Source organism: Capsicum annuum, chromosome 12 (assembly GCF_002878395.1).
Source record: "Capsicum annuum cultivar UCD-10X-F1 chromosome 12, UCD10Xv1.1, whole genome shotgun sequence".
Lineage (NCBI taxonomy): Eukaryota > Viridiplantae > Streptophyta > Magnoliopsida > Solanales > Solanaceae > Capsicum > Capsicum annuum.
In genome coordinates, this window is record NC_061122.1 from 18,542,395 (window position 1) to 18,558,609 (window position 16,215).

The window sequence follows — 16,215 nt, forward strand, 5'->3', positions numbered from 1 at the left end:
GAGAGAGAGAGAAAGTAATGTAATATAAATGTATGAAAAGAAAAAAAGTTTTAAAGAAATTATCGAGGGATCAAAAAATTGATGTCATTGCTATTGTTTTTCAGTAAATATTTAATATAGGTATTTATGAAATACTCAATTTTACATATTTAATTTAGTGAGATACTTCCGTTGCTCCATTGAAAAAAAACCATAAGTAATTATATGTGTCGCATCGAGGGACTTCTTGGGTAATTTATATTTGATTTCTATTTATTTTTTAGTAATACATTGTTGGTACTAACCAAAAAATAATTATAATAATAATATTTAATTTTTTAAAATATTGATTTATGTGTTATTATTTAGCGAGGGAGAGTCGGTCGCCATAGTTAATTTAATATAAACTTTTAATTATCATCATCATTTAGCGAGGGACTCCTTGGGTAACTTATATTTCATTTCTATTTATTTTTTATTAATACATTGCTGGTACTAACCAAAAATTAATAATAATAATATTTAATTTTTTTTTGAAATATTAATTTATATGTTATTATTTAGCGAGGGAGAGTTTGTTGCCATAGTTAATTTAATATCAGATTTTTATTATCATCATAATTTAGTGAGGGACTCCTTGGATAACTTACATTTCATTTCTATTTATTTTCTATTAATACATTGTTGGTATTAACCAAAAATAATATTAATAATCTTTATTTTTAAAAAAAATATTAATTTATGTGTTATTATTCAGCAAGGGAGAGTCTCTCGCAATAGTTAATTTAATATCAAATTTTTATTATCATCATAATTTAGTGAAGGACTCGTTGGGTAACTTATATTTCATTTCTATTTATTTTTTATTAATACATTATTGGTACTAACCAAAAATAATAATAATAATCTTTATTTTCTTAAAAGAAATATTAATTTATATGTTATTATTTAGCGAGGGAGAGTCTCTCACAATAATTAATTTAATATCGAATTTTTATTAGCATCATAATTTAGTGAAGGACTCCTTAGGTAACTTATATTCCATTTCTATTTATTTTTTATTAATACATTGTTGGTACTAACCAAAAATAATAATAATAATAATCTTTATTTTTTTTTGAAATATTAATTTATGTGTTATTATTTAGCGAGGGAGAGTCTCTCGCTATAGTTAACTTAATATTAACTTTTTATTATCATCATAATTTAGTGAGGGACGTCCCTCTTTACTTTCTCAAAAAAATTAAAAATTAAAATATTTAACTTGTGCAGGGGACAACGTTGCAAAGTACCTTGCAATAGTTACATATAATTTGTCTCTCACTAACCTTGATAGCTAATAGTGAAGTTTTTAATAGTGATTTTTCAAGAACATCCTATATAGGACTATATAGAACACATGAAAGGGTGTCATAAATTACAAATAAATAATATTGAGTTACGATTTTTATATTAATAGAGATTGAGCAATGGAATTAATGGGAGGGGAGAAGTTGGAAAGGGCCCAAGTTGCGGATAATGATCAATGGACGTGGCCTTATTTTCGAGTTCAATAAATTCACCCAATTCTTTATTAGAGTAGTGGAAAACAATAGTACTCACCCTATTCGATAACAAGTGAATTATTGAAGTAGTGCATATCTATTAAAAAAAAATGTAAATTAGATATTATTATTTTTCATTTTTATTTTTTTAAATTATTATCAAATTACTCTTGAAAATCTAAATATTGATATGATAACTACTTTCAATATAATGACTTCCAACAAAATAATTCAAACAACAAGTAAATAGGAGTAATTCTCTTTGTTATTTTTTAGAAAAAATATATAAAAATAGGTTATTCCTATGAGTAATGTTCCGAAATCATTTAGAAAATGTTTATATCAAAACAAAACTCCCAGGATAAAATAAATTAGAGTTTCAAAATGCTTTGAATCAATATTCATTGGAGGTTATCATGGTGTATACACTTGGTAGTGTCGTAAATAGTGTACAATCTGAGTTTCCTGCTGTTCGCCTTAAAGTTTTTGAACTCATCACAATAAGAAATCCAAGACCAAAAGGGTAAAATTGAAAGAAAAGATCAACATTTCTCTTGAAGATGAACAATTAAGTTAATTTAAACATTGAAAAATGTTTCAACAATTCATTTATTATGAAATAGAGGTAGTATCATTTAGTTGAAATATTTTTTAAACTTTTAACATTAGATTAAAGGAGTAATCATTTTAATGTTATCGACTTCACATTCAAAGAGAAGCAAAATGATAAATTGACAGATTAGTGATTGTTAGATTTCTGCACTTAATGCCATGTATTACCTACATTTACAGGGGACGTTTTCGAAAGGTAAACATTGGCAGATTAAAATGGATTAGTGATTTAAATTTAACTATTTAATATTTAGTTAATTAAATATATGATTTAGTGTAAAGACAAATGGTATTTGACTTTTAACTTAGTCGCTTCCTCCTTTTAGAATAGTATATATTACTCTCTAGTAAGTGGAAAAGGGCTGGAGAAGCAAGTAGCTCTTCGTTAACATGCATGCTTCTTCTTCTACTATATTATCTTTAATTAATTATTATAGGTCATTTATTACTCTCTAATATGAGGGAAAAGGCAGGAGAAGCAGGCAGTTCTCCGTCAACATGTCTGCTTCTCCTATCTGCTTCTTCTTCAGCTGCTTATTTCGTGATTTATTATATTATCTTTAATTAATTATTATAGGTCATTTATTACTCTCTAATATGGGAGAAAGGGCAGGAGAAATAGGCAACTCTCCGTCAACATGCCTGCTTCTCTTGCCTACTTCTTCTTCAACTGCTTATTACGTGATTTTACTATATTACTCTCTAATATGAGGGAAAGGGCAGGAGAAGCAGGCAGCTCTCCGTCAATATGTTTGCTTCTCCTGCTTCTTCTTCAGCTGCTTGTTCTATGATTTTACTATATCACCTCTAATTAATTATTATAGGTCATTTGTTACTCTCTAATAAGAGGGAAAGGGCAGGAGAAGCAGGCAACTCTTCGTCAACATATCTGCTCTCCTGCCTGCTTTTTCTTCAGCTGCTTGTTCCGTGATTTTACTATATCACCTCTAATTAATTATTATAGCTTATTTATGTATTAAAAAATTAATAATATTTAATAAAAAAGTATAATAGACATCTATGACATGTTTGCTTCAGCTTCTTCAATCGTAGCTTTATTAAATATCGCTCTTAATTAATTATTTTGTGTCATCTAAGTATTAAAAAATATATATTTGATAGAAAAAGGTAAAAAATAATATGAAATGATAAATTAACTATTGATATTTTAAATGAACTTGACGACTTATATGAGGTCCACTTAAAAAAAAATCACAAATATTTTTTTATAGTAATTTTGCTATATCACTTTTAATTAATACTTGATTTTATTATATCACCCCTAATTAATTATTATAAGTTATTCACATACTAAAAATTAATAATATTTAATAAAAAAGTAAAATAGGTATTTATGACATTTCTGCTTCAACTGCTTCAATTGTCTTCGTCAATATGTTTGCTTCTCCTGCTTATTTCATAAGTTGCTTCCTCTGTGATTTTATTATGTCATCTCTAATTAATTATTATAAGTTATTTATGTATTAGAAAATTAATAATATATAATAAAAAAGTAAAATAGATATTAATGACATGTCTGCTTTAGCTGTTTCACCCATAATTTGACTATATCACCCATAGTCAATTATTATAAGTCATCTAAATACTAAAAAATTAATATTAAAAAATGATTATAAAGCCATCTAAGTATTAAAAAAAATATATTTAATATTAAATTTACCTGACATTTTCTATGAGGCCTATTTAAATTTTTTCGCGCAAGTATTTTTGTATAGTAATTTTGTTATATCACTTCTATTTAGACATGCCTGCTTCGTTATTTCAATCGTGATTTTACTATGTCACTCTTAATTAATTATTATGACCATTTACGTATTTTGTCAATTAATAATATTTGATAAAAAAGGTAAAATAGATATAAAATGATAAATTAACTCTTGATGTTTTAAATTAACTTGGCGTCTTATACAAGGTCCACTTAAAAAAAAAACTCACAAGTATTTTTTATAATAATTTTGTTACATTACTTCTAATTAGTTGTTGTGAATCATTAATACATGTCTGCTTCGTTGCTTCAATCGTAACTTTACTATATCACCCATAATTAATAATTATGGTCATCTAAGCATTATGACACTTAAATTGGAATCGAAGAAAAAAATATTAGACATCACAATAATTTAAAACTTAAATTATTTAAAAAATGTAATTGACTATCAATAGTACAAAATTTTGGACAACGAAAGCGATATATATTATTTGAAAAATACATAAAACATATTATACATTACAATAGTTAATAACTTAAAATATCTAAAATAATAATATATTATATATTTTTAAAAAATATTATAAATTATAATAATTAAAATAAATTTTTAAAAAGTATTTGGCAGAAGCCATTAGTAACTAGTTTATAGAGATATAGATAACCTTAAAAAAAAAAAAAATACTATTGAGGGTGGGTTGGGGTACGTTGGAGGGAGTAGAGGAAACCATAATAAGTGAGCGATGTTGCTTACCGAAAATGTTCTCCAAAAAATTTAGACCAAATAGAAAACCAAAGAATACTTTCTCAATACCAAACACACCCTTACTCTCCTCTACTTTTCTTTCTGCCATAATAAGGTGAACATGGAAGAGACATTTTCAAGATTGTTTATAGATGTTAATCGACATGAGCACAGAAAATAAAGCAAGGAGTAACTGACAAACTCCAGAGTCCAATCCAATCATAAGCAATAATAAGAAGCTTGGCCTCTACCCTGAATGTTACGTGCTTGGTTTGCACCAAAAATTTACAAAGGCACTAATGTAGAAAAAGAACAGCCAATGATAGAGCAAAAAGAGAAGCACCATAAGCCAGCTTATAGATCTTAAAGCTTTATACAAAGCTGTGGATATGAACTGAGTTCTACCCAATTCACAATCCTTCAGTTTTCTTTGTACCTTTCTTTCGTCATACTATCTACGTTACTTTCTTCTGTGATTCTTTTCTATGTTCTCAGAAGACGACGGTTGGTGGGGTTCTTCCCACCCCTTAATCTTCCTATACGGATTTGACAGGAGCATCTACAAAATCATGAATCTCCTTCTTGCTCTTGATTAAACTTCTCCTCTTGGTGTCGATATCAACTTTATCCAAGTCTTCAGCAATTCCCATGTAACCATAGAGCAAAAGTTCCTCAACTTTATCCCACTTCACATTTCTGTTGTCGATGCCTTTGCCCTTTGTAGAAGTTACTAGTTCAAAGTCTTTCCTCCCACGCTTTTCTTCCACGAAGAAGTTATGAAGCCTTTCTGCATCCTGAATGCCAGGAATAGTGCCCAAGAACTTCACCAGTAATACACTGCCATTACCAGGCTTTCCCATACAAATTTTTATTCTACCACCACTAAAACCTTTACCTGCCGTTGAAGATAACAGAGAAAAAAAGAACAGTCATCAATTACAATGAGATAAAGAGGTAAGCCCTATAAGAAAAATGAAAGAAACTACCTATCCACTGGATATTTTTAAGAATTGCTGACAGTAAACGGAAGTCAAAACAACAGACGCACCTCTCAGAAAGTTCTCAACAGCTTCAGTAGTCGCTTTTTGCCAATCTCGACCAGTAACCAATCGAGAGCAGTTATGTATAACAACAACTGGTGGCCAGAGAATAAGATCTTCTTTCTCGGCTAAAGCATTAGGGGTAGGAACAGCCACCGGAAACCATAATTTGCCAACAGGGGGTGCATCACTGTTCCACCCCATTAGGACACATATTGCCTTGTGAAGACCCAAGTGCTTTGCTTTCAACCCCACCTTTTGTTTCATAAAACAATGTGTTGCCAAGGATCGAGTATCTTTGAACTCTTTCAATTGACTGTAAAAAATAAAACTATTTAGCAGTTGCAAAGATAAAACTAGTACATGGCAAAATATACAATAAATAGATTTAATTAACTAGTGGGCCATGCAAAACTGTCTGTGAGGTAGAAACAGAAAGTGAAATTCACCAACCTACTCCAGTACTAAAAAAAGAAACTTTCAAAAGTTAAGAGGACAACAGGGCATCAAGAATCCTTAGCTTGATTAGGCGACACCAACATTACCAAGTCAAACTGAGATGGGAATCATATTGACGGCCGTCTAGACTCCAGGGCATGTTCCAACACGAATTCACCTTAAAATAACCATCTCCTCAGAAACCACACCTTCAGAGGCTTATAACTATATCCAGCATTTTTTTTTTTTTACTCTATTGCTAGCCTTTCTACTTCATCAGAGGTAGAGGTATGGACTGCGTACATCTTACCCCCCCCAGACCCCACTAGGTGGGAATACACTGGGTTTGTTGTTGTTGTTGTTGTTTTTTACTCTATTGCTACTTCCTATGATGTTTGTTTTTCTTTTCCTTCATTGTACCTTGGCGGCACAGTAACTCCATAACCTTGTACTATTTTATGTGACCTTGCTTGTTTTTATGTATCTTAATAGAATCTGCAGATTCCTCTTACAGAGAACGATGCATTCCGCTGCTTATTAAGATAGTGAAACATAAGCACAAGGCGCACCATGCAAGTCCGGAAAAATTTGACCACAATTAGAACTAAAATGTACCCCCAAGTATTTCAATGAACTTTGCCCCTCTTTCCAGAAGAAAAAAGAATTTAACTAAATCTTCTTCAGTTTCAAATTTTATATCGTCTTCCTGCTGCCACTATAATTTTATCTTTTAATCAACAACACATTTCTATCTTTGATAAAGAAACTAGTGCACATTCAAACACAAATTTTATCTCTAAAGTAGTCTAGATCATTTGTTCCTTTTCTCCAACATGAAAAAAACAAAAAGGGATGAATCGACTTGCTAAACCCCTTTAACTGCCACCTGTCCAGAGCAGGACAGAGTTTATATTTGAAGTTCAAAGAGCGAAATGTTTTTCTACAGCTACTTTCTATTTTCTGACCAGACTGCCCTACAAGTAAATGTTTTCTACTTTCTAATCAGGTTTCCAGGAGATTTAACATATTTCCAGCCAACCAGTTTGAGCTCAACTCATTTTTTTCTAAGTAAAGGTTCTTGATCACTAAGAACTAAATCCTTAATGAACATTCATATAACCCTGTTCAGTTCAAGGAAAATCGAGAGAGGAAAGGCAGGCTTTCAAGAATTCAATATTGAGTTCCTTATCATATAGTATTTGATACTCAATTGACCAATGCATAGAAATGGGTTGAAGCAACTATGATTTATTCATCCTCATATGACTTACAGAATATATGTAACTATGTTACAGTTCTGTTGGACGTTACCACAATTCATCTGCTCAAACAATATCCTATGAATCTTCATAACAAGAACTCAATAATTGGCAGGCACAACATGAATATTTCTTATTCTGGACAGATGTCATAAGTATCAATATTATTGTATTTCCATTTAACAGTAATCCAATTAAGTTATAAAAGGACAGCAAAAACAATTGGCATGTTATTCTTGAACAACCTAAATGACCAGATGCAGCTATATCTTGATAAGAGAGTGAGTGCCACACGTTCAACTACAACCATACTTGATACTGCACGCAGTGCTATCTCGAGAAGCAACTATAAGCTAGTCAAAGAATAGGAAGTCCAAAAAAAATTCAGAAATGTGATATTTTGAAGCATCCAAATGGCAGCAGATAATATGTAACTAACATCTTATATGGTTAACATTCAAAAATAAAAAGGAGACGGACCTCTTGCCACAAACAATGCAGTATAAGCCACCAGCCATCCCTTGCGCCTTGTATCTTTTCTGAGTTGCAACACTCTCATTCAACTTTTTGGTGCAAGATAGGAAGAAATCATGTACCAGTTGCTTAAATTCAATTGACTCTTCAGGCAACTCAGTTTTTGCACAAGCTACCTGATCCTTTAATTCTTTAACCTCGTGGTCATATGCTTCTGTTTGTTTGTCATCTTTGCTTCTTATCCAAACATTTTTTGTGAGATGGTGTTTTCTGTTACTTTGAATTGAAACATACTGTCTCAGTGATTTGGGATTCTCATGCACCTTTTGTCTTTTACCAGGATTATATGGTCTAGTAAGGTGCCTTTGTCCCTGATTAACTGAACCATGATATGAAAATAAGCTATCAGTGACAGCAACTATACCGCAAAGGTCCCCATTGTATGACCTTTCTGCCTTTCCAAACCACTTGTCATCAATGTTCTCCGGAGACAGTAAGCCACTAGCATCTTGATCATCCCACACCTCGTCCCTATAATCTATATCTTGACTGAACACAATCTGCCCAGAATTGTGCCCCATCTTTTCTTCATCTAAGATGTATTTCCTCTTCTCTGACCTTATTGGATGACCACCACATCCATTTACACCCGATTCAATCCTCTTTAGTCGAACTCTATCTCCAAGCATTTCCATTTCATGTTCAAGCTGGGGTGATCTCCTCCACCTCTCAACATAGAAATTAGAATGTTCATCCTTGCTGCTATGGTAATCCAGTCGCCTTAGAAGAATATCTTCATGACAGGGAACATCCAAATTTTCTATGTCTGATTCTCTTAGATTATGCATATCAACATCAGTATCATCAGGATCCACGGGAACATCCAAATTTTCTATGTCTGATTCTCTTAGATTATGCATATCAACATCAGTATCATCAGGATCCACATAAAACTTACCTTGGCTTGATCTCACTAATGATCTGCCATCAAAAAAACTCATTGAAACTGGTTGTTTGTTCAGAAAACGGTGATCCCCTGAACTGCTGTTAGTGATATCTCTTCGAGGAAACTCATTGTCAGTAATATTCACTCTAAGGGGTTCCGAAAGGATCTGAGCCCGAGGACGCCTTTTGTCAAGTAATGCTTGTTCAAGCAAAGTAGTCCCTTCATATGAATGACCATAACTAGTATCTCTTGGTCCCCCTTTATGATATACATGATACATATTGTCACCCCTAGGAGAACTAACTTTACCATACTGGTAGCTCGTCAGTTCCTTACGCCCAGCTGCATAATCTTCCAAGGTATTATAACTGTGTTCTTCACCATATTCATTCAGATACAATGGTTGTCTAAGCTTTGTGGAACTCCTTGAATGAATATCCCCAAGAGAATGCATATCATCTTTAGTCATAGGGACATAATTCAACCTAGAGGTTCCAGAGGATGTGGCCAAACATTCCTTATACTGAGAGGACACAGCAAGATCCTTAGACCGGAAGGCTGACTCCATGTAGGTCGTAACATCCTTGGGATGAAATCTAGATCTTTCCTCTCTTTCAAGCATTTCAATTGCTGACAATTTATCTAGAAGGAAAGGATCAGGGTAACGAGCAACCTGATCCCTAAGCCTAATCTCTCGGGGTTGCACATGGGGTGATAAAGGACTCTTTGCAGTCGCCACATACTTTGGGACAGATTGAGAATCAAAGGGCAAACTTTGAGCTCCTCGTCTTGACCCGTCTTCCAAAGCCAACAGTTTATGTCTGTCTGGCCCATAATGATGCACATCACCCCTTTCTTTATTCACATTGTGGCCTTGAACACTTCCAGCGCGGTCATACTCATAATCATAATTCACACCACTGCATGCAGCTTCATATCTGTTCTCATAATCAAAGAGCTCACGTCTTCTACCTGCCTCATCCCTACTCAAAGAAACCTGATAATGATGTGGAGGTTTTTCATGCATTTGTCGATAAACAGGTGACTTCAACTGAGGCTGCACTATATCATCTCTATAACTAAAATCTTCATCTCTCACCATTAAAGCGCTCCTCATCAACTGGAGTTCCCTTATATCACCTCTATCACTAAAATCTTCATCTCTCATTAACCCACTCCTCCTCAAATTGGGTTCCCTTATATCACCTCTATCAACAAAATCTTGATCTCTTTCCATTACCTCCCTCCTCTGCCAACTAACTCGACAAGGCCCTTCCTCTCTCAGAGGGCTCAAACTCCTCTGCCTACGCAAAGACTGTTCCATTATCCCACTATCAGAATCCAATTCAACTCCATGCATTCTTAATCTCTCAGTCCTATACGCTCGCCCTGCATTCACATCACGCTCCTCTGGTCTCATTTCTTCTTCTTTTTTCCTTTTTTCCCTTGGACACTACCGAAAACAATAAATGCTCTCCAGCTACTACTACTACTTTTTTTTTCCTTCCACACTACCAAAAACAATAAATGCTCTCCAGTTGGTACTCCTTCCTTTTCTCCCTTTTTTCCTTCAGTACTACAGTAAATAACTAACCCCAAAAATGCTTAGTTACTATTTCTTCTTCTTTTTTTCCTTCAGTACTACAGCAAAAGACGCGCCCCAATTCCCCGAATGCTATACAAATACTACTACTACTTCTGTTCCCCTTTTTTTTCCTTCAACACTACCATAAACAACTCACCCCGAATCCTCTTCAGTTAGTACACGAACACGAATAAAGAGGAAAAGTAACAGTAACCGTATACCCAAAACAATACTTCAGTAACACAACCACAAAAAAACATAGCCTCCCCAGTATGAAAAAACAAATCCCAAATCTCTTCATATGGAAAAATTTCTCTTAAACCAGCATCATCCATTCATTCCTTTCCCTTCTTTTTTAAGTGACCCTTTACACAAAATATCACTTTCAATACCACAATAATGAAAAAGTATCCAATAAAATCACTCCAGAATCAAACAGTAACCACCCATATCCCATTTAAAATCTGTTCATATGCAAATTTCAGTCCCTTTTTTGTCAATCATCACTGAATATAGAAGGGTCATATCAATCAATTCACTACCACTTCAATTAGTGGATATAGAAAAAGAGTAAGTAGTACAAATCTACGCAGTCGTCGTTACAGTTATCGATATGGGTATGGGTGTATAGTGAAGGATGATAGTACTATTGTTGTTTATTGTAGCCCTAACCCTACTACTACCATTTTCAACTTTTTGGGTAGTGAAAGGAAAATGTGCATGAAGGATTAAGTAGTAGAGAGCTTTGTTTAGCGGAATTGAGAGAACTATTCAATGTCGTAAAATTGGAACATTCTCACTTTCTGCCTCCTTTTAAACTTAGAAATTATATTCGCCTTTTCGCTTTCCTTCTCTCTCTCTTTCCTTTTTCTTATACTCCCTTTTTACCGTTGTACCCTCTGTTTTGCATGATGATTTTTCATGATATGATATAGTTATTAATAGAATCATCTTTATTTTGATTGTTTCTTAATAATAGTTTAGGTGTATGTATAGTACCTTACTTGATGAGTTTAATTTTATAAATAATTGGAGATAAAAAGCTTGATTGTTATCATATAATTATTAATAATTTGATTATTGATGCTAATAGTAATAAAAATAAGGAGAAAATGTTAGCTTAGCTATCTAACAAACTTTCTACCCTACACTGAGTTTTTCATAATTTTCTATCAAAGTTCATGTTTTCGATAAGCTGAAATTATGTGATATCCATTCCATACAACATAATCAATCTAACCATCATTCTATAGTACTTATAAACAATCTTTAAAATTATTAACTAAAAGAAATAAAGAAAAACAAAGACAGTGATAATAATTAATGTAAGAAAACGACTTGAATTAAAAAAGCAAAATAAAAATAAAAATAGAAGTGGTAGAAGAAGAAGAAGAAAAAAAAAATTAAATTAGATGAAGCGTTCATATGTTAAAGCTTGATCCAAAATATTAAATATAATTGTGGAAATTCTTCTTTTATATGGTAAAAAATCAATCTTGTATCCTAATGCATGACCTCTCTGAACTCTCATATCTAATACACATGTATAAAAAGAAAGCACAAAGTTATGAAAATAAATACATCACGGATGTGCAACAATATTAGAATTAAACAAAGCATAAAAGCTACGACATTATGAAAAACTTAATTTATAAATTAAAAAAGAATTTAACCTTTTATTTTAATTTGCGGCTTCTACACCCATCTAATGCACATGCAGATATAAAAAAGAATCACAGATCCTACCTCAAATATCATAAAACTATTGGATACGTAACAAATAAAAAGCCAAATAATAATACTTGATAATTCTCTTTGAGAAAATTATAGAATCTAAAAAAGAAGTAACAAAAATATGAAGAGGAGGAAGAAGCACTAACAAAAAGTAAGGAGTTTTGTTTCTTCTAAATAACATGTACAAACCAAATATATTCAAAATAATTTTATCATATATAGGATTTGAATTTGTTATTTGGTCCTAAATTATTATTATAACAATTTAGTTATAGAAGGAATTAATTTGGATCCGTAATTTGATTTTTGTATTCTTAATATTGACACATAAAAAAATTATATTATATTTGATCCTATATATTACTATTATACAATGAATTTTGTGCTTGATTAATTTTTTTTTAAAGACTACCATATTTTTTTTCCTTACTATTTTAGGAAAAATAAATTCGAGTTACCATAGATTTTTTTTCCTTGTAGGAACCTTATGCTAATCTTATCTTTTAATCAAACAAATAATTAATTAATAATTTTAAAAAAATATAAAAAGACGATTTTGTCTATTGCAGACTGTTTTAATGAAGGATAAAAAGTTCAAATCACTTTTCTAAGGGTCTTCACACTTTTAATATATTGTAGATATAGATTATAAATTATAGATTATAGATATAAATATAGATTATAGATAGATATATGGTATGGTATGATTTAATTTTATGGTTTGATAACAATGAAAACCTTCATTTTATGTATCCATCATTTCGGTGGTATCTCATGATTTGCTTATTTTATTTTCCATTTATGCTCTTACATCATATTATATAATCTTAATTTTTTCTTTACCTTATATTATTTAACTTCATCTCCTATTCTGATCCCCCACCCCACTAGCATCGCCCCCTACCTCTACCTGACCCACCCCCACCAAACCCCCACCCAATTTTCTTTTAAAAAATATTTTAAAAACTTGTTCTTATCCACCCTCATCCCCAACCCACCCCTCACGACCTACTAGCCCCCTCCCCCCACCAATTTCTTTTTTATTTTTTAAAACTTTTACTATCCCGGCCCCTACTCCACTACGCCCACCCCCAAATATTTATTTCAAAAAATAATTTTTTAACCCCATCACCCTTTATCATATTTATTTTTATTATTTTTGTGTTAAATATATACAAATATTTTTAGAATATTTTTTCTACTTGTGTTACAAACACAAAAAAATAAGTAAGAAATAATTCATTTTCTTGAAAAATATTTCTTTTTTGGATTCCATACCAAACACACCCGTAGCATACACAAAAAATGCATTCAAACTTTGTACTTGTTGTCGGTATCACGTCTCAAAACACAAAAAAGAAATGAAATTTATTACTATAAAAATAAATTTGGTTATATTTATTTGATGTACTATTTTATTGACTTTGTTAGAATTTACATGAATTTAACAACTTAAGATATTTACATGGCATAATTATGATAAACTAGTAGGAAAAAATTATTTTATTAATAATTATTGATAAATTTAATATTTATAATAATTAAGGGAATTTTAGTAAACTTACTAGTTATAATACAGTACCATACTGTCAAACCAAACAATAAAACTGTCATTAAGCAATAGTGAACGGTATAGTCTATCCAAACATTGTATTGTACCATAGTGTAATGTACTATATCATACCATACAGTACCGTATATTATGAAACCATGGCAAACCACCATCCAAACAAAGTGTTAGTTGGGTATATTCTATCTTACACGATAATTAAATAATAAATTTATTATTTTATTTTGAGAAAATACATAAAATCCTCCCCTGGTGTTGGTCGAGTTTTGTAAAAGACACCTAAACTATACTTCCAACCTATTACCCCACGAATCTTACTTAAATCATTGCAAATACACTATTTTTTGCTGAATTCCAGTCATAAGAAAGAGAGTGAATGCACGCACCAATCAGATGCTGCCACGTGTTAAATAATTTAATTTCATATTTTATTTATATTTTTGAATAAAGTTTTCCTTTTTATTTTATTTATCACCCCACCCCACCTCCACCCTGTCCAACATCTCCCTCCCCATTCCCCGTCCAGCAGCTTCCCTCCACCCCCACCCCCATCCAGTTGTTGATTTCTCCATTCTTTTTTCTCTTTGGATTTCAGTGTTAATTTTATGGTTCAGCGGTTTCAAATTCGTGTCTATTTTAATTTTGTATTGATTTATGTATTTGTTGATTGTATAATGATGAGATCAAAACTCCAATAAAATGTAGCTTTATAGTTCTTCTAAGAGGATATATATTGATGTTTATAAAATTGTTCAAAATATAAAAAAAAATTAAGATAAGAACTTGAAATTGAAGAAAGTAAACATAGTGATGGTAAAAGGTGAGTAGAGTTATGGTGATGATTGAGAGGATTGAGGAGAAAGAGAGTTATGGTGATGATGATGTTGTTGTTGTTGTTGTAATTGATGTTGTTGTTGAGTTATGGTGATGGAGAGGAAGCTGTTCATGGGGAAGAAGACAATGGTGGGTGGGGGTGTGGCGGGGGGGGGGGGGGGGTTATGAAATAATTTTAAAAAGTAAATAAATATTAATTTTTTAAAAAAAAGATAAATTATATATCAAATTATTTACATGTGACAACTTTTAATTGGTAAATAAAGTCAATTTGAGCTTTCACGCGTCAGTTGTGCATGTATACACGGAGAGGGTCAAAATGGTGTATTTGCAGCGATTTAAGTAAGATTCGTGAGAAAATTGAAGGAAAGGTGTCTTTTAAGTCTTGAATGAAGGATTGGTGACATTAACCAACTTAAAGGGTCAAACATCATTAGAAAACTTGATTAAGTTAATTGTGGACTTGATTAATATTTTTAAAACTTTCTAATCTTTTTAAAAATACAAATCAGCCCAATTCACACCCCTCTTCAATCCAAATGAACCACTCCCTCTCCTCTCTCTAGATAGCTTCTCGCAAATCTCTCCCAACCAACAGTTCTGTAAATTTTTCCTTTCAATTCTCGGCGACTTCAACCTTTGAGGACAAATAGTTGGACTTCAAGTTCCCCTCTTCAATCCAAATCAACCTGTCTCTCTCTCTCCCCTCTCTCTCGATACCTTTTCTCAACTCTCTCCCAACCAATGTTCTACAAATTTCTCCTTTCAATCCTCAGCGACTTCAATATCCGACGATAAATAGTTGGGCTTCGAGTTTCTTTTCGACTTCAACCTTCAATCGACGTGACAGCCTTACTCTCCGATCACACCAGCTTCGAATTCTTCAACCTTCAATTGATGTGACAGCCTTGCTCTCCAGCCACTACAACTTTGAATTCATCATTGTTCCTTTTCTTTTTTCACAGGTAAAAATTTATGGCTTTTTTAGTTTTGATGAAAACGAGAAACTTGAGTCAACTTCTCTTATTGTATTGGTTAACAATTTTAATATTTATTGCTTTAATTTGAAATGCGGTCTGAATAAAATCCTAATTTTTGGTATTTTTTCTCTTCTCTTTTCGAAGTGAATTATAATTTTTTGTTGTTTGTTGCATTTTTTTGAAGTTTTATTTTTGTTGTTTGTGTTTATAAAAACAAAACAACTATTTGAGTTGATTTGTTTTGTTCTTGATCTTGGTAAAAATGGTGATATTGCTACTTTTCTGTTGAACAAAATCATGCTACGATTTTTTATTTTCTCCAACAGATTATCTATCTGGTGCAACATATTAACCATCTGATGCAACATATTTATCGTATGATATAACAGATCAACCATCTGATGCACCGGAGAAACCATCAGATTATAATTTTGATGCAACAGATTAATCATCTGATGCAACAAATTTAGTATATGATGCAACAGTTTAACTATCTGATGTAACAGATTAACCATATGTTGCAACATATTAACCATATGTTAAAAAATCTGATGCAACTGATTAACCATATGATGCAATAGAAGAACCATCGAATTAATGGTCTGATGCAATAGATGAACCTCCTGTTGGATAAAATCCTATCAATTCTTCCAATAAGACATGTCCAAGACATGATTTTTCCAACCGATCATTCATCTGCCGCGATATACAATCCTATGTTGGAAGAAATCTAAATAATATTAACC

At 32.0% G+C, this 16,215-nt stretch overlaps 1 protein-coding gene across 1 annotated transcript; it reads right to left on the reverse strand.

The window, feature by feature from the left end:
• Positions 1–4,738: 4,738 nt before the first annotated feature.
• Positions 4,739–11,207, reverse strand: LOC107851324. The gene is made up of 3 exons (XM_016696283.2): positions 7,827–11,207; positions 5,658–5,965; positions 4,739–5,504 (listed from the first exon to the last, which is right to left on the reverse strand). Exons 1-3 carry the CDS (start codon positions 10,184–10,186, stop codon positions 5,146–5,148), a joined length of 3,027 nt encoding a protein of 1,008 aa, XP_016551769.2. The 5' UTR covers positions 10,187–11,207; the 3' UTR covers positions 4,739–5,145.
• Between the last annotated feature and the right edge of the window lie 5,008 nt (positions 11,208–16,215).

Excerpts from the sequence above, each read along its gene's own strand:
- LOC107851324 (XM_016696283.2), bottom strand. The coding sequence starts at position 10,186 with ATGAGACCAGAGGAGCGTGATGTGAATGCAGGGCGAGCGTATAGGACT. Across the intron at positions 5,966-7,826 it reads TGCATTGTTTGTGGCAAGAG|TCAATTGAAAGAGTTCAAAG; the intron begins GTCCGTCTCCTT and ends TATTTTTTACAG. Across the intron at positions 5,505-5,657 it reads TGTTGAGAACTTTCTGAGAG|GTAAAGGTTTTAGTGGTGGT; the intron begins GTGCGTCTGTTG and ends CTTCAACGGCAG.